This window comes from Salvelinus sp. IW2-2015, linkage group LG11 (assembly GCF_002910315.2).
Source record: "Salvelinus sp. IW2-2015 linkage group LG11, ASM291031v2, whole genome shotgun sequence".
NCBI lineage: Eukaryota > Metazoa > Chordata > Actinopteri > Salmoniformes > Salmonidae > Salvelinus > Salvelinus sp. IW2-2015.
Window position 1 is genome coordinate 8109871 of NC_036851.1, and position 20177 is coordinate 8130047.

The 20177-nt window shown below is 42.2% G+C and overlaps 1 protein-coding gene and 1 long non-coding RNA gene across 2 annotated transcripts in view; one reads left to right on the forward strand and one right to left on the reverse strand.

Annotated features, from left to right (window-relative positions):
• The window catches only part of LOC139028359 (uncharacterized), a 52015-nt gene extending 41916 nt beyond the window's left edge, over positions 1-10099 (forward strand). Inside the window, exon 3 of the long non-coding RNA XR_011480546.1 lies at positions 9709-10099. This is a non-coding gene — a long non-coding RNA (uncharacterized lncRNA). The remainder of the gene's footprint in view (positions 1-9708) is intronic.
• A 7988-nt stretch (positions 10100-18087) lies between these two features.
• On the reverse strand, positions 18088-19767 carry LOC111970555 (potassium voltage-gated channel subfamily A member 10-like). The gene has a single exon (XM_023997375.2). The coding sequence runs from the start codon at positions 19765-19767 to the stop codon at positions 18088-18090; it is 1680 nt and encodes a 559-aa protein (XP_023853143.2).
• Positions 19768-20177: the final 410 nt, after the last annotated feature.

Consider the following 20177-nt stretch of genomic DNA (forward strand, 5'->3'; position numbering starts at 1 on the left):
ATTTTATCTAACAAAATTGACACTTACATTTGTAGCTGGACTCTTTGGATGACAAATAGAGGAAGATTTTTCAAAAAGTAAGTGATAAACGCAGAATTGAAACCGTTTGCTGGTTTTTGGGATTTTAAATTTTATGTTGGCGCCGCCCTTCGAACAATCGCATGCATGCTTTCGCTGTAAAGCCTATTGTATATCAGACAGTGCAGTTAGATTAACAAAATTTGAACATTTTACCCGATATAAGGACACTTGTAGTACCTAATATGTTTTAATAATTCCATAATTTCTGATGATTATTTATTTGAACTGCACGCCTCCAATTTCACCAGAAGCGACAGGGTCCCGGAGTGAGCCTAGCCCTAAAGACTCTTATAGTTTGCGCAAGTCTTAGGGCATTCTACTTTGTGCAGACACAAATAATTTTCAACACTTTTTTTACAGACAGATTATTTAACTTATAATTCACTGTATCACAATTTCCGTGTGTCAGAAGACATACACTAAAGTTGACTGTGCCTTTTAAACAAACTTGGAAAAATTTCAGAAATATGTCATGGGCTTTAGAAGCTTTCTGATTAGGTCAAGAACAGAGTCAATGGAGGTGTACCTGTGGATGTATTTCAAGGCCTTACCTTCAAACTCACTGCCTCTTTGCTTGACATCATGGAAAATCTAAAGAATCAGCCAAAATTGTAGACCTGGGTTTCAGTCTTGGAGCAAATTTTCCAAACGCCCTGAAGACACTTCATCTCTACAACAATAGTACGCAAGTATAAACACCGGGGACACGCAGCCATCATACACAGGAAGAGATGAGTTCGTGTCTCCTAGAGATGACGTACCTTTGGTGTGAAAACAGTGCAAATCAATCCAGAAAACAGCAAAGAACCTTTGAAGATCTGGAGAAAACAGGTACAAAATATCTATATCCACAGTAAAACAGTCCATATCGACATAACTTGAATAGCGGCGCTCAGCAAGGATGAAGCCACTCTCCAAAACCTCCATTTAAAAAAGCCGAGACTACGGTTTGCAACGCATCGGGAACAAAGGATGGTACTTTTTGGAGAAATGTCCTCTTGGTTCTGATGAAACAAATATAGAACTTTTGGCCATAATGACCATCGTTTTATGTTTGGAGGAAAAAGGGGAGGCTTGCAAGCCGAGAACACCACCAATCGTGAAGCAAGGGTGCTAGCATCGGTGGTGCTTTCTGCAGGAGGGACTGGTGCACTTCACAAATATAATGGCATCATGAGAAGGAAATGATGTGGATATATTGAAGCAACATCTCAGACATCAGTCAGGAATGAAGCTTGGGTCGCAAATGGGTCTTCCAAATGGACAATGACCCCAAGCATACTTCCAAAGTTTGTGACAAAATGGCAAGGACAACAAAGCAGATTGAGTGCCATCAACAAAATCTTGACCTCAACCTATAGGAAAAATTGTGGGCAGACTGAAAAAGAGAGTTGCAAGCAAAGTGGCTACCCAACCTGACTTCAGTTACACCCCCCCCCCCTCCGGGTAGAGAGATGGTGAACGAGCAGGGAGGCCTCGCGCACTCTCTTTTCCAGTCCCCACAACAAGTATTGAGGTCAAGATTTTGTGATGCCACTCCAATACCTTGACTTGTTGTTCCTTAGCCAGCACAATCTGGAATATGCTTGGGTCATTGTCCATTTGGGGAACCCATGCGACCAAGCTTCAACTTCCTGAAGCTTGAGATTGTTGCAATATATCCACATCATTTTCCTTCTCATTGACCATATATTTTGAGTGCACCAGTCCCTCCGCAAAAAAGCACCCCCACAACAGATGCTGCCACCCTCGGCTTTCACGATTTGGATTGGTGCTTCGGCTTGCAAGGCCTCCCCCTATTTTCCTCCAAACAAACGATGCATATGCCAAAACATTCTATATTTGTCCATCAGACCAAGACACCCAAAAAGACCACTTTGTCCCAATGTCAGTTGCCAACCGTATAGTCTGGCTTAATGAGTTGGAGCAGTTGCTCATCCTTGCTGAGCGCGCCCAGGTTATGTCGATATAGACCGACGGGAAAAACTTTGCTACCCTTTACCTCCGCACCACAAGGTCCTTGCTGATCACTCACACCAAAGTTACGTTATCTCAGAGCAGAACCACCCGGGATGAGCGGGTCCCGGTTTATACTGCGACAGGTTTGTAGAGATGAATGTGGTACCTTCAGGCGTTTGGAAATGCTCCAAGGATGAACCAGGTTCTACAATTTGGCTGATTTCTAGATTTTCCCATGATGTCAAGCAAAAGAGGTTGTGGGCAGAACTGAAAAAGAGAGTGCAAGCAAGGAGGCCTACAAACCTGACTCAGTTACACCAGCTCTGTCATGAGAAATGGGCCAAAATTCACCCAACTTATTGTGGAAAGCTTGTGAAAGGCTACCTGAAACATTTGACCCAAGTTAAACAATTTAAAGGCAAATGCTACCAAATACTAATTGAGTKTATGTAAACTTCTGACCCACTGGGAATGCGATGAAAGAAATAAAAGCTGAAATAAATCATTATCTCTACTATTATTCTGTCATTTCACATTCTTAAAAAAAAGTGGTGATCCTAACTGACCTGAGACAGGGAATTTTTACTAGGATTAAATGTCAGGAATTATGAAAAACTGTGTATAAATGTATTTGACTGATGTGTATGTAAACTTCTGACTTCAACTGTACAATGAGGAATTCAACTGCAAAATACTAGTCTTCTCCCGTTTTTTTAACAATTGCATAAACAACAACAACAAATAAGAATGAAATAAGATACTAGATACAAAACGTAAAGAACATAAATCAATCAACTCTGAATAGCACGTTGGACAGTATGCTTATGTGTGTGCATGGACTTTGTAGATKTATTTCTCACATGTGCAACACATAGTATTTGTTTTACAGTCCTTCTTTGGGGGGCAGAATTGGCATCTTCTCCTCTTGCCTGCCCCAGCTGCAGCCTCAGGTGGATCAGGACAAGATTCAGCCTCCTGAAMAGCTTTAACAAGTGCAGCAGAGGCTGCTGTGCGAAGAAGGCGCACCTTTCTTTGAATGTGTGGGGTTACAAGTGCCTTTCCCAGCTGCTCCAGGAACACCCCCATCTTGTTCCGCTTATCAGGCATCCAGGTAGGGTTGTTCTTGTTCCAAATCACGAAGGCATTGTATGAGGACACATCAACGATGTTATGGAAGATGACCAGGGGCCAGCGGGCAGTCATCCTCCTGCAGCTGTAAGTTCCAATAACCTTGACCAGGTTTTCCACGCCTCCTTTGTTGTGGTTGTAGTMCAGGATGATGGCTGGCTTCCTGTCATCACGATCATTGATCTCAGCCGTTTTATGCAGTGTGCTCAGGAGGACCACATTCTTGTTCCTCTTTAGGAGGTAAGAAACTAGAGTGGTGGTGGGGGTGAAGGCAAACTTTGATGAGAAGACGTCTCTCCCCATTGTTGCGAGGAGTGCAGGGGGGGAGCTCAGGCTTGTTCTTTCTGACTGTGCCAACCATGGTGATCTTCCTATTCAGGAGCTGCTGGCTGAGTTCATAAGTGGTGAAGAAATTGTCACACGTGACATTGTGCCCCCTGCAGATGTGGCCAGGGCAATAGATTGCAATGTCCGTACTGTGAGACACCTAAGACAGCGCTACAGGGAGACAGCACAGACTGCTGATCATCCTCGCAGTGGCAGACCACGTGTAACAACCCCTGCACAGGATCGGTACATCTGAACATCATACCTGCGGGACAGGTACAGGATGGCAACAACAACTGCCCGAGTTACACCAGGAACGCACAATACCTCCATCGGTGCTCAGACTGTCCGCAATAGGCTGAGAGAGGCTGGACTGAGGGCTTGTAGGCCTGTTGTAAGGCAGGTCCTCACCAGACATTACCGGCAACAGCGTCGCCTATGGGCACAAACCCACCGTCGCTGGACCAGACAGGTATGGCAAAAAGTGCTCTTCACTGATGAGTCACGGTCTTGTTTCACCAGGGGTGATGGTCGGATTCGCGTTTATCATCGAAGGAATGAGCGTTACACCGAGGCCTGTACTCTGGAGCGGGATCTGTCATGATCTGGGGCGGTGTGTCACAGCATCATCGGACTGAGCTTGTTGTCATTGCAGGCAAATCTCTATGGCCTGTGCGTTTAACAGGAAGAATCCTCCTCCCTTCTTGTGGTACCCTTCCTGCAGGCTCATCCTGACGTGACCCTCCAGCATGACAATGCCACCAGCCATACTGCCTCGTTCTGTGCGTGATTCCTGCAAACAGGAATGTCAGTGATTCTGCCATGGCCAGCGAAGAGCCCGGATCCAAATCCATTGAGCACGTCTGGACTGTTGATCGAGGCTGAGGGCTCGGATTCCCCCAGAAATGTCCGGGAACTTGCAGGTGCCTTGGTGGAAGAGTGGCGTAACATCTCACCAGCAAGAATGGAAAAATCTGGTGCAGTCCATGAGGAGGAGATGCCTGCAGTACTTAATGCAGCTGGTGGCCACACCAGTACTAACTGTTTACTTTTGATTTTGACCCTCTTTGTTCAGGGCCACATTATCCATTTCTGTTGTCCACATGTCTGTGGAACTTGTTCAAATTTTTGTCTCAGTTGTTGAATCTTGTTATGTTCATACAATATTTACACATGTTAAAGTTTGCTGAAAATAACGCAGTTGACCAGTGAGATGACGATTTATTTTTTGCTGAGTTTAGAAAATGTTGAGGCGATGTCTGGGCATGGCAACTGCCCTGTCTTGTTGGCCCTGGGGTCATCAGCTATGACATGTTGTGCTGCATCCTGCCCAGTTGTCACATGGTGACAAGGACCATATTATTTTGCTGTTCTTGACAAAATGTCTCTTTCAGCTTGGGGGATTTCTTCTTCATCTGAAGATGATGCATCGGGCTCTGGGTTGTATTCTTCCCCATCTTCCTTTTCTTTCAGATATGTCCTTCTAATCATTGTTCTCTGTGTTCTCTGGACATCTGAAAAAATCCGATCTGCCACTGTTGGGCACTGAAACGTGCAACTCATAGCTTCAGCATAGGAGAGAACTGGGGGACTGTCATCTGCAGCACCTTTTATAGCCTCTGACTGCATTCCCCGTTAGTAACAATGCTTTCAAATTTGGTTTATTTTGTCTGAAATTTGTTTTTTGTTTTTGTCTGTGAACTTGGGTCCATGTGTGGGGTTGTGGAGGGGTCGTGCGGGGTGTGGAGGGATCGTGGAGGAAGATGCTGCACACTCACAAGACAGTTTTAGTTTTGTCTGAGTTCATCAGTAGCCACAAATCTCAATTTCTGTGTGTGTGTGTGGTTTTTGTGGTGTGGTAAATGATTTTTAACTGACCCTATGTCAACCGTGTACCCTGGTGGGTGTACAGCTTTCATGTAAATATGAACAAAGGCGATTGTTTCACTTTTTCTCTGTTGGGTCACTCTTAGGAAAAGTCATCAAATTTCAAGTTGAAAAAATAAATTTTTGGGGGGTTTTCTCTGCTGTTAAACATAGTGGGCGGGTCATGTTTCACCCTTAGACAACTCAAGGGTTAAAAAGAAAAGCAATGCACATTCCAACTGTTGGTTGTACGAGCACATTTTCCAGTTTTTTTTTTACGATCGTGGAAATGTCACTTATGACCASTCAAACAAACCCCAGTCCCCTTCAAAATGTCAAAGAGTGGAGTKTGGTTTCTGATTCGCATCTATTTCAAAGCCGACCCTTGGATGGGGATTAATGCACCAAGGTAATATTTATACCACAAATGTTTACAAAGTACCYCAACTGCAAGGGAAGCCACTCTCGAAAAGGAACAATCAAATCTCGTATATAGGGTTTGGATCTTGCACACAACGTACACTTGTTGTGTGCTGGTAAATTATAGAGCAGCACGTTTAGATTATAAAACAGGGGGGTATCATGCTGCGTTCATCACATCTCTGGGAAAATCCACTTGAACGCCCTTTCAACTGGTATTTACTTTTGGGAAACTCGTCGCATTCGCGTGCTCTCGGAAACTCGGAACTTACGAAATGACCGTAAGTTATTTGCGTGGAGCTTCCCATTGGTTGATTCAGATACTTCCCAAGTGGGAAACTCGAGATTATCTGTCTAAAACGAGTTAGCAWGTCGGAAACGTCAGTTTCCTTCTTCTGACTGGCACGTGAAGGTGGCATGAGCTCCCACATGCTGAACTCACAAACTAAGGAAACGACCTCGTACACGGACTTTTCAACAATTAAATGCAACAACAAAACATTATTTTTTTTAAACGAATTAGTATGGTTTTTGAACACAGTAGTTTGTTTGCGAGGATGATAGCTTTACTTTTAGCTTATGGTTGATGCAGCTTGTTTGCCATTAGCCAATCGGTGTTGACAATGAGTTCAAAGCATGTGAACACACACAGCTGGTTGCTCCCAGTTTACAAGTAGTCTTTTTTTTGTTTCCCACTTGATATGAACGCAGCATAATTTTCCTGAACATAGTCTCCACCTAATGTTGAATATGCAAGAGGATTTGACAAAAACAATCATGAATATGAGTGAAATCCATGTTGAAAACTACTGGAGATTGGGGGTGGGGGGGTACCTTTAAAAAGATGCTGAGAATAATTTCATGCAAATGTATTACATTTTGCACAAGTACTGTATATATGCAAATGAGATGTTATTTTCAAACATTATTATTCTAGCAATATAATACAAACACATATAAATAGGCCATTTTGTAACGGCAGCCTTCCTCCTCTTCGTCTGAAGAGGAGGTGTAGCAGGGATCAGACCAAGACGCAGCGTAGCTCGTGTTCAACATGATTTATACAAAATAACAAACGTGGCTTACCGATACAGCCCTATCTGGTGCAGAGAAAACACAGAGACAGGAAACAACCACCCACAAATCCCCAACACAAAACAAGCCACCTATATATGATTCTCAATCAGGGACAACGATTGACAACCATATTAGGCCGAACACAGAAACAGACAAACTAGACACACAACATAGAATGCCCACCCAGCTCACGTCCTGACCAACACTAAAACAAGCAAAACACATAAGAACTATGGTCAGGACGTGACACATTTTGGCATTTGTCATTTCATTTGTTGTTTCAAATATGACATTTTTTGATTGTTGACATTCAATTAAACACCTGAATTCCTATCAAAACTTCTGGAATCCATCAAATTTTTTATTTTGTATTTATTTTTTTGGTCAATTTCAGATTGCTTTGTTTATGTGCGATAATTAATTGAATATTTGAGGAATATGAAATACAAAAAGTGTTGAGTATCTTACTCCATTATGCATCTGTTACATTCATCAGAACTGTATTATTGGCCTTTTTATCCATTTTGATGACCGTTGCTAGTCAAATTCCTGTTGTCAAGGTAAKGGTACGTTTAAGGCTGATGCCACTGTTTCCCTCCAGTATGTTACATTCAGAGGAGAAAATCAAGATAGAGGAGTCTTTGGAGGTTTTGAGCAGCCAGCCTGTGCCTAGCCTTTACGTTGAACTCCAGGGACTCTGTCTTCCAGAGGACACTTTGGTACACAAACTGCTAGCTGAGAAGCTCTAAAATTGGCTTATTGAGTGTCTGCTGACAAAACAGTAACACGAGCCACACCGATATAAGATTCACTGTCTGTGGTTTGGCACGGGACCATCCACTGTATTAGTAAAGCATCGGAAAAGCATGTCACTAAAGAAATKAGTGGAAGGACAGAAATGAGTAAAACTGATAATTATCGAACCATTAGTGGTAAATTATAGTGTGTAATGTCATAGCGTCAGCCATTCGTTGGACGTTTRAATGGATTTTTTCAGGGGTATCAAGGCAGGATGGATTTGATCTCTTTGTGGACTACCTGATGAATAATGAAGGCTGCTTCACTTTGTGTTCGACCTTGTGCCTGCCACCTGTCTGTTAAATGGCACAACACTATCAAGCTGGTCAGTCAGTTGAAGATACAACTACTCACCATCAGTGATCAGTGGGGCGGAAGGGCAGGCCATATGGCTAGGCACTAACTTCTCGCATGAGTAGCAGAAATCTGATCACAACAGACTCCAAACAGACCCCACTGACACTGACTGACATGACAATGGCCAAAGTCAAGTAGCAGGTCTGATGAATTGAACCGGCAATAATGACACAGCCACCCATATGATCTAATCTAAACTGACAAACATAGAAAACACAGAAACAATGTATGTGCGTCAATCTGTTATCTGTGCTGTGTGTCACACGTGCATATTAACCTACAGTATATTTCATGTGCACTGTGTGACAGTCTCATATCTGCGCTTACCGTAGGAAGCCAAGACAGATAATCTCATAAAAAAATKAATTTGTTTTGTATTTAATTTGCTGCTTTTGCTTTGAAGCAATGTCTTTCAAAGCCGTTGTCAAGCGCATACCCTTATATTCTACATCTAGCATGTAGAATTATGGTAATAACTATGGTAATAGTTTCTCAGTTCTAAGTTAAGCCAGCAATCTCTCCTCTATTTCACATCCCTGGAGTATTTCGCACTTTATATCCTTTACCAGCTGGCGGGGATTCTAAAAATAGCCATCTCTGATCTTTTTAAATGCTATGTTGTGCTTTTCCTTTCATTGATAAGGCCCTTCATATAGAATAGACAACCCCTATCTTCAAACAATCTCYGTCCCACACACTCTTTTGATTTGAAACCCAGTGTTTGAGGACACAAGCACTTGGCATCCTCTTTCTCTGCCATGTATCAGATATAAAAAGAACCCATCCCCCTGTGACATGACACATTCTCAGGCAGTCACACACGAGGGAGTCCCTTGTGTTGTTGAGAAAAGGTTAGAGAGTGGTGAGAGAAATGCCATCACACTGACTGACTGCAGCACTGAAGGCATTAATAACAGTTAACACAAAGTGTTAACAAGAAACCAGGCCTGGTGCCACATGCTGACTACCAGTCCTCTCACCACCTCATGTCTCTGCTGGTCTGTAGAGGTATAGGCCTACAGCCAGTGATGTCATGCATCAGACATTTTTGAGGGGACTCTGATGGCCGAGCTATATACAGTGTATTTGCATTAATTGTTACCACCCTCAGTTACAATAGGCATGACACCTCTGCCTACAGCATTGGTTCAGGTTGAGTTTTTTTTAGCACCATTCTACAGTCCAAAATCTACCATTCTGCACATCCAAAATTATTGGCACGTTTTATAAAAATGAGCAAAAAAGACTGTACACTAGTGCTCTTCCATGCCGTCCCTAGGAGGGTGCGTCACTTGAGTGGGTTGAGTCACAGACGTGATCTTTCTGTCCGGTTTTGCGCCCCCCTCGGGCTTGTGCGGYGGAGGAGATCTTCGYGGGCTGTACTCAGCCTTGTCTCAGGRTWGTAMGTTGGTGGTTGAAGWTATCCCTCTGGTGGTGTGGGGGCTATGCTTTGRCAAAGTGGGTGGGGTWATATCCTGCCTGGTTGGCCCTGTCCGGGGGTATCGCCGGACGGGGCCACAGTGTCCCCCGACCTCCCCCGTCTCAGTCTCCAGTATGTATACTGCATGTGTCTATGTGCCGGGGGGCTAGAGTCAGTCTGTTATATCTGGTGTAATTCTCCTGTCTTATCTGGTGTCCTGTGCGAATTTAAGTATGCTTCCTCGAATTCTCTCTCTCTCCCTCTCTTCCTCCCAGAGGACCTGAGCCCTAGGACCATGCCTCAGGACCACCTGGCCTGATGATTCCTKGCTGTCCCCAGTCCACSTGGTCGTGCTGCTGCTCCAGTTTAAACTGTTCTGCCTACGGCTATGGAACCCTGACCTGTTCACCAGATGTGCTACCTTGTCCCGGACCTGCTGTTTTCAACTCTCTCTCTCTCTACCGTACCTACTTTCTTGAACATTTATTGACATGTATTATTTATTTTTGAGGTACCGAACCGTTGCACCCTTTACAACCACTGTGATTATTATTTGACCCTGCTGGTCATCTATGAACATTTGAAAGTCTTGAAGAACAATYTGTCCTTAATGGTCATGTACTCTTATAATCTCCACTCGGCACAGCCAGTAGAGGACTGGCCACCCCTCAGAGCTTGGTTCCTCTCTAGGTTTCTTCCTAGGTACCTGCCTTTGTAGGGAGTTTTTAATAGACACCGTGTTTCTACATCTGCATTGCTTGCTGTTTGGGGTTTTAGCCTGGGTTTCTGTAAAACACTTTGTGATATAAGCTGGCTTTATAAATMCATTTGATTGATTGATAATATTTCAAATTGAGCTATATTGTATGCAATTTGTTTATATTATATTATTTTATAATAATACAATTGCTCAGTGAAAGATATTTTGTTTAACAAGTAATAAAATAGAAATGAAAAAAAAATTGTCTTGAAAATTATTTGGTACCCCTGTTTTCAATACTCCGGCACCTTCCCCTTGTGACGATAATAACACTGAGCCTTTTTCTAAAATGTTCTATGAGATTGAAGAACACATTGGGAGGGATCTTAGAACAGTTCTCCATACAAAATCTTTCCAGATCCTTGATATCCTTTGCTTATGGACTGCCCTCCTTCATTCAAACGACATGTTTCCAACGAGGTTTAAGTTCAGAGAGGACCATTGCAAAATGTAGATTTTGGGGTAAATGAACCATTTGGTAGAGTTCATGATGCTTTTGATCCTAACAAGRGCCCCAGGACTAGTGGAAGCAAAACAACCCTATACATCAAAGATCCACAACCATATTTTACAGTAGGTATGACATACATTTTTGCAGATGCATCCCCTTTGACTCCAAACCAACCACTGGTGTGCAGGGCCAAAGAGCTCTATTTTTGGCTCACCTGACCATAGCACCGGTTCAAATCAAGGTTCCAAAGCCATTTTGCAAACTCCAGGCATTTATATTTGTTGCTTGCTCTCAATTAAAGCTKTTTTTCTGGAAACMCTTCCAAAGAGCMTGTTGGCATGGCAACCTGGTCTCAGAGTTTTTCATATTCATATTAGAGCTCCGAGAAAGGATTGTGTCGAGGCACAGATCTTGGGAAGGGTATCAAAAAATGTTGCAAGATTGAAGGTCCCCAAGAACACAGTGGCATCCATCATTCTTAAATGGAAGAAGTTTGGAACCACCAAGACTCTTCCTAGAGCTGGCTTCCCGGCCAAACTGAGCAATCGGGGGAGAAGGGCCTTGATTAAGGAGATGACCAAGAACCTGATGGTCACTCTGACAGAGCTCCAGAGTTCCTCTGTAGAGATGGGAGAACCTTCCAGAAGGACAACCATCTTTGTAGCACTCMACCAATCAGGCCTTTATGGTAGGGTGCCCAGACGGAAGTACCTCCAGTGTAAAAGGCACATGAGCCCCACTTGTAGTTTGCCAAAAGGCACTTAAAGAACTCTCAGACCATGAGAAACAAGATTTTCTGGTCTGATGAAACCAAGATTTAACTCTTTGGCCTGATTGTCAAGTGTCATGTCTGGAGGAAACCTGGCACCATTCCTATGGTGAGGCATGGTGGTGGCAGCAGCATCATGCTGTGGGGATGTTTTTCAGCAGCAGGGACTGGGAGAATAGTCAGGATCGAGGGAAAGATTAACGGAGCAAAGTACAGAAAGATCCTTGATGAAAACCTGCTCCAGAGCACTCAGGTCCTCAGACCGAGGGGAAGGTTCACCTTCCAACAGGACAATGAACCTAAGCACAGAGCCAAGACAATGCAGGAGTGGCTTCGGGACAAGTCTCTGAATATCCTTGAGTGGCCAAGCCAGAGCCCAGAAATGAACCCGATCGAACATCTCTGGAGAGACCTGAAAATAGCTGTGCTATTCAGTGCTATACAGAGCTTGTGAGGATCTGCAGAGAAGAACAAGAAAAACTTCCCAAATACAGGTGTGCCAAGCTTGTAGYGTGATACCCAAGAGGACTTGAGGCTGTAATCGCCAAAGGTGCTTCAGCAATGTACTGAGTAAAGGGTCTGAATACTCATGTAAATGTGATATTTCAAGKTTTTTTCTGTTATAAATTTCTGAATTTTATTTGCTTTGTCATTATGGGATATTGTGTGTAGGTTGATGAGGGAAAAAAACTATTTAATCTTTTTTTTTTACCCCCTTTTTCGTGGTATCCAATTGTTAGTAATTACTGTCTTGTCTCATCGCTACAACTCCCGTACGGGCTCGGGAGAGACGAAGGTCGAGAGCCATGCGTCCCCCGAAACACAACCCAACCAAGCCGCACTGCTTCTTAACACAGCGCGCATCCAACCCGGAGGCCAGCCGCACCAATGTGTCGGAGGAAACACCGTACACCTAGCAACCTGGTCAGTGCGCACTGCGCCCAGGAGTCAGCGCGCACTGCGCACTAGCGCCCAGGAGTCGCTAGTGCGCGATGAGACAAGGATATCCCTACAGGCCAAACCCTCCCTAACCCGGACGACGCTGGGCCAATTGTGCGTCGCCCCATGGACCTCCCGGTCGCGGCCGGCTGCGACAGAGCCTGGGCTCGAACCCAGAGTCTCTGGTGGCACAGCTAGCACTGCGATGCAGTGCCTTATGATGTAATCTATTTTATAATAAGGCTGTAACGTAACAAAATGTGGAAAAAGTCAAAGGGTATGAATGCTTTCCGAAATCATTTTATGTCTTTGATGTCTCTGTGAATGACTMGAAATCAAAAGGAAAACGCTCAGTGTAGTTAAGTAGGGTACATGTTTAATTAAAGGCACTCAATTTCATAAATAATGCACAGCACATATATGTAATTAAACATACTGTATATTGTACACTATTAATACATAATCAGTCTTTATATACTTTTGTAAAGTGCTTAAGTAACTAACTGACTGATATCATAGTMATCCATCTTATTACAACTTTTTTTCAGGATGGCAAGTATTGCTGTTTTGATAATCAAAATGAAAAAAKATACTGTACAGGCCCTGATATGTTTTCTTCTCTCTGTCTATTGTCATTGCAAATTCGTATGTCCTTTGTGAACACACTCAATACTATGGTTCATACACCAATCCCATACCGGAATATGTAATCATATCTCACGAAAAAATWGTCCATTGCACTGTTGAACCGAGCAACTCAATATATCCAACGCCATTTCTGCAATGTCATTGTTCGTGTAACTGACAACAATATGAATGTTCAAGTATAGTATGTAGTATTTTGTAGTAGTATTTAGCATGCATATGGGTTGCCATGATTTGGTGCCATGCATATCACAGGACTAAGCAATATCCAAAGTTTGTAAAAGCAATGGTTAATTTCTGAATGAATTGATATCATTCACAAAAAAACGATTCTGAAAAATTCCCATTCCTAAAGCCAATTGAGGTATTCCATATCCATCTCAAATACATGGTAGGGAATGAAGGTAAATGCAGTACGAGTGAAATGTCGGAGAAAGTCACTAGGACTATCACACTTACATGTGTTCAATACACGATTCCAGTGTTTCGTTGTTTCGGCACACTGGGCCCTACAAGGCCAATGACAGCAATTATTACAATAACGCCTCAATCAACTGGAGTGCAAAGAGRCATGAGTCTTTGTTCTCTCCTCTTTTGATAGTTTTCTATTAATTAGCGTCTTCATGAGAGTCAACATATTTCCCTATGATGTTATAAATTATGCGAGCTTAAAAGGAAACTACTGTTACTTCTTTGTGCGTACAAATAACAGGGTGGGATTGTTTTCCTGAAATTCATAGCGATGTARAAATGAAGATGCATGAAGGCCAACATATCTTGACATTTTGACTTGATGCCATTACTTAGGTTTCATTCCTGCACTTTGTTTGTGATGCATACAATTAGTCTCTAACCTTGTGCCGTGTAGGCTTTTCTACATGCATTGAAGATTTAAGTCACAGGCAATGTAGGTAACCTGCAAAAGGTGGTAGTGCTTTATAAATAACACCTTGTAATAAAGGACTCATAATGGATTAGTACAAATCAAAACGTATTTGATATTTGATATTTTTCAAAGTAGYCACCCTTCGCCTTCATGACAGCTTGGCACACTCTTGGCATTCTCTCAACCAGCTTCATGAGGTAGTCACCTGGAATGCATTTCAATTAACAGGTGTGCCCTGTTAAAAGTACATTTGTGGAATTTCYTTCCTTCTTAACGCATTTGAGCCAATCAGTTGGGTTGTGTCAAGGTAGGGGTGGTATACAGAATATAGCCCTATTATGGCAAGAACAGCTCAAATAAGCAAAGMGAAACGACAGCCAATCATTACTTTCAGACATGAAGGTCAGTCAATCCAGAAAATKTCAAGAACTTTTAAAGTTTCTTCAAGTGCAGTCTTAAAAAACATCAAGCGCTATGATGAAACTGGCTCTCATGAGGATCGCCACAGGAAAGGAAGATTCAGAGTYACCTCTGCTGCAGAGGATAMRTTTATTAGAGTTAACTGCACCTCAGATTGCAGTCCAAATAAATGCTTCACAGAGTTCAAGTAACAGACACATCTCAACATCAACTGTTCAGATGAGAGTACATGAATCACGCCTTCATGGTCGAATTGCTGCAAAGAAATCATTACTAAAGACACCAATAGAAAAAAAAAGACTTGCTTGGGGCAAGAACACGAGCAATGGACATTAGACTGGGAAATCTGTCCTTTGGTCTGATGTGTTGAAATTTGAGATTTTTGGTTCAACCGCAGTGTCTTGTGAGACGCAGAGTAGGTGAACGAATGATCTCTGCAGTGTGGTTCCCAACGTGAAGCACGGAGGAGGTGTGATGGTGTGGGGTGCTTTGCTGGTGACATTGTCAGTGATTTATTTAGAATTCAAGGCACACTTAACCAGCATGGCTACACAGCATTCTGCAGCTTTACACCATCCCATCTGGTTTGTGCTTAGTGGGACTATCATTTGTTTTTCAACAGGACAATGACAATGACCAACACACACACCTCCAGGCCTCCACCTCCTATTTGACCATGGAGATGTAATGGAGTGCTGCATCAGATGACCTGGCCTCAGCAATCACCCAACCTCAACCCGATTGAGATGGTTTGGGATGAATTTGACTGCAGAGTGAAAGAAAAGCAGCCAACAAGTGCTCAGCATATGTGGGCATCCTTCAAGACTGTTGGAAATACTTTCCTCATGAAGCTGGTTGAGAGAATGCCAAGAGTGTGCAAAGCTGTCATCAAGGCAAAGGGTGGCTACTTTGAAGATTCTAAAATATATTGTTTAACACTTTTTTGGTTACTACATGATTCCATTTGTGATATTTCATAGTTTTGATGTCTTCACCATTTTTCTACAATGTAGAAATTAGAAKAAAAAAAAAGAAAAACCCTTGAATGGGTAGGTGTGTCCAAACTTTTGACTGGTACTGTACATTACTCCCACCTWTGTAAATGATAGTAAGCTAACCATTCACACATGAGTGACCAGTGTTATTTCTCATAAAAAATATGGATATGCCATTGGTAGACATGCCAGCAGTACCTGATGTACCTTAATTAAGGTCTCAAGTGGCACCWAGAACATATCGATGGTTAAACAATAASCACATAATAGAGAGGATGTTTAAGATTTATACTGAACATTTGAACCCGAAACAGTCACACTATTGTAACGGTGTAATGTGTAACTTCAGACCCGCTCAATGTTGAGTAACGTAACGTTTTTCGTCCGAAAATGCTAACATTARCGTTTCTTGGCAGTGACTTTTAAGCCAAAACCAAAGTGTGCTGAAGGGTGGGACAAAAAAAACAACAAAAAAACAAAGATAACTAATGTAAAATATACTGTGTCCGTAAAATAGGTTCAGAACTTTTGTGAACCATCACAGCACAGTTGAGAAATATATGGCAAATMGAAATCAAAACTGTGTGGTCTTTAGAGATAGATGGGAGGGGATGAGGGTAGCTGAACAATGGGACTAAAACAAACAAAAGATAACGAATGTAAAATATACTGTGTCCGTAAATGTGTGTAGTATGTATAAACYRGAAGCAGAAGCCTCATTTTTGTTCTCCTTTAGTTTACTCCAATTAGGTGAGGGGTGTTAGGGGAAAATAATAAGGGAAATTATACGTATATATTTTTTTTTATACATGTATATATTTAAAATAATATACAGTATATATTTATAAAAACATATTTATGGGGGATTGGAAATGATGCAGACAATTACATTGACAGAAGCCACAATCTATTTGCAATATTAATGCTGATCCAACCCCTGATTATAATTTTCAAAATCAATAAATCAATCAAAATAAAAAGTGTGCAGTAACTCCTTAGCGCATTCTATAGATTGCTTACGAGGAAACAAATATCGGAATACATCATTTKGCTGAACTATCCCATTACGTTKAAAACGTACTACCTTTAACGGCCCAGTCAAAGTGTCGCCAAACAAAGCAAAGCTTGAAAGTAGTCTGTGGTTAAAAGTCTGAAGCACTGTAAGCATTTAAAGGTTATACATTTAACATGTCTTCCTGCAAATCATACATGTAACATTTCTACCTCAATCACATATCAGTAGTAATGAAGGAATTCAAATCCACTAGAGATAAACTGTCTGGTACGGCCAGCTGTTGTGTGTAGGCTACATCTCCCTGTTTTATGATTAGGTTGCGTTTGCGAAGTTGACAACATTAGCAAAACATTTGCGTTACAACTCTTCCTCACGTCCTTGCAACAGTTGTTTTACAACAGTTTTTATGAATAAAATGGTAAATATCATTCCTTAAACATCCTGTGTTGTGTGCTTATTATTTTACCATTGATATGTTTTCGGCTATTTTGAGACGTTAAAGTGGCAATCAGCAATTGAAACAATAGCAAAGCGTAGTCCCCCACCTGGTTCGGTAAAAAGCTGAGAGATGGGTCTGGAGAATTGTAACCACTCTCAAATTCACAGACAGAGCTATGGATGCAAGGACTGTTTTAATAAAACAGTTTTATAGTTTTAAACATGTTTTGAGGCTATTTMATTTGTTTACATTTACTTTGTTTACAAACACTGRAGTTAAACAARCTTATATTTTGGGTGTGATGGGGGTACGACCGTTGAATTACTGTAAGCTCATGAGGAATTTATAAATGATATTCTTCAAGAATCAATGGGTACATATCATTAATTTATAAGTCCGAAAATGGATCTACCAACTGCTGATTGCCCCTTTTAAGGAGCTACCAATCCAGCAGTACTCACTTTAATATTGTCTAACATTTTAGCACTCACTTTTACATTAGGCMACGCAAAAAGACTTAACTAATGATTAGTACCTATATTAAACATATTATTAATGAYCTAATGAATCATTCTAAAAAATACTTTAATAGTTGTTTATGACACTGTTAATAACTAGCTTACTAACATTTGAAATAATACATTAATAAACTATTGACTAATCCATTATAAATGCTTCGTTAAGAGGTGTTATTATAAAGTGCTGCCCTAAAGGGTCTAGTTAGTGTCTACATAGATTGTGTGATAAAACTACTGGAGCGTAATAGTGTCAAAAACTAGAGTTGCCGACAGCATGTTTTGCACTTACTGGTGTATACCATGAAAGTATACCATGAAAGTATACCATGAAAGTATACCATGAACATGTGGTGTAACATGAGCCCTGATCCAAGGGTGTTTTTCTTGCTCATGTCTTTGAAAATGAAATGTCGTTCACAGTGTAATTTATATTTTTCATGAAAACAATTTAATGAACACAATTGCCTGATGCTAATGTATCATCACTTCATRCCAAATACAACYGCGGGATTTGTAAGCTGATAATGCCACATATACTCAAGTTCAAACTGTAAATGTTTAATGCTGTAACTGTTTATATATAATCTTAATTGCATTTTGACACATCCACATGCAGATCAGTCAGGCTGATAACTAATATTAGCTTCTTATTTTGAATATTGTGAGAGATGAATACTATACTATGTGCACAAACGCTGCTATGAATAGAATGTAAAATACAGAAACAAAAATGATATCAGTGCATTTCAGTATTCAGATATGTTTGATTTCTTAGATTGTCATGCCGTTGGTTATAATAACTTCAATGATAAACACATTACATGTCATCCATGTCATCCTGCGCGCTACCATTGATTTTGCTCATGTTAGGAGAGGTTGTACCACCATACTCATATCTGTTTGCGTCAGATAATTTCTGAGCAGTCTCTGTCGCATCGTCAATCACCTGTTTCTCTGCTTGCTCTGTCTCCCGGTGGTAGAAATAGTTAAAGTTGGAGACGATAACAGGGACGGGTAAGGCGATGGTCAACACGCCGGCAATKGCGCAGAGAGTCCCCACCATTTTGCCTCCCAGAGTAGTAGGACACATGTCCCCGTATCCCACAGTGGTCATTGTCACCACAGCCCACCAGAACCCGTCAGGGATACTGACAAACTGTGTGTGGGGCTCGTCCACCTCAGCAAAGTAGATGGCACTGGAGAAGAGTATGACTCCAATAAAGAGGAAGAAGATCAGCAGACCGAGCTCCCTCATACTAGCTTTCAGRGTCTGGCCCAGGATCTGAAGCCCCTTGGAGTGTCGCGAGAGCTTGAAGATTCGGAAGACTCGCACTAGACGGATGATGCGTAAGATGGCCAGKGACATGTTCTGGCTGGAGTTGATGTCTTCATCTGGCGTGGTCCACAGCTCTGTCACCATGGTTACAAAATAGGGGATTATCGAGACAATGTCAATGGTGTTCATAATGTTATGGAAGAAGTCACTTTTGCTCGGGCAGACCACAAAGCGTACGCCAAGCTCAAAGCAGAACCAAATTATGCAGATAGTTTCCACAATGAAAAAGGGGTCTGTGAAATAGGCAAATAAGTTGTTTTGGACGGAAGCARGTCCTTCCTGGGTTCCATTGACACCCAGGGAAAGGGTGGCGGTAAAGTCTACGTCATCACGGAACTCTGGAAGAGTTTCCAGGCAGAAAATGAAGATGGAGATGACAATGACAAAGACAGACACCAGGGCCACTGACCTAGCTGCACTGGAACTCTCTGGATACTCAAAAAGGAGCCAAAACTGCTTGTGGACCTCATTRGTGGGCAACAGCGGCTCGGGTTCTGTTATGAACCCCTCAATTTCACGGAACTGTTCCATAGCTTCTTTTCCTAATTTGTAGAAAACAATCTCTTTTGCGAAAATCTCCAAGGAGACATTGGCAGGTCTTCGAATTTTTCCCCCTGACTGATAGAAGTACAAGATCCCATCGAAGCTTGGACGATTCCTGTCGAAAAAGTACTCGTTCTTCATTGGGTCGAAGTAGTACATCCGTTTCGCGGGGTCTCCTAGCAGGGTGTCTGGAAACTGTGATAAAGTTTTGAGTTGTGTCTCGAACATCATGCCTGAAATATTGATGACCAATTTCTGATTCCCATCCTTCACTTCCAGCTTCTCCCCAAACAGGTCTTCTTCATTGTCACGGCACTCCTGAACCAGCTGATTGAAGATGCTGTCAATCGGTGAGCCCTCACTGTTCATCAGGAGTTTGAAGTTGGACAGCAGACTGTTAGCAGTCAGTGTAGGTGGTGTAGAGGGAGAAAACCCCTCAGGCCTGATCTGGTGCCCACGGTGCTGCGCCGAATGTGGTGACGTCACACRATTGGTGACTAGGTTTTGATCAGGCACCGCCTCTGAGGTGGGTGAAGTGGGGTACCTCGAGTCACTGGGGTCGCCCATGTTGATGCTGATATCATCCATGTTCTCAAAGTTCACCAGTGGCACCTCCATCACTGTGCGTTTCTCAGGGCACTCCTCTGTTCCTCAGTGAGATGGGACTGGGGCGACGCCACAACCAGTCTGATGATCCTGCCACGGTCTCCTTATTCCCGAAGAGCATTCAGACAGGTGTATTCAACAGGGTGGTCTGATTTAAGATGCCATCTCCTTGTAATCTGAAAAAATGAAATAAAAGTCTGCTTATTTTCCATCCTCTGGCTCTGTTTGTGTGTGACCGTAAACAAGACATCACTCTGTATCATCATCTCTCAGCTCAATCTCCTTAAACAGAAAATCAGCGCTCCATCGCACTTCAGTCATAAATGACTCACAACTCAAAAAACAACATGTATTTTGATCGTCAGAGTTATCCCTGGATGGTACATTTACATAGTCTTGATTACTTTTCATGTCAATCAAAC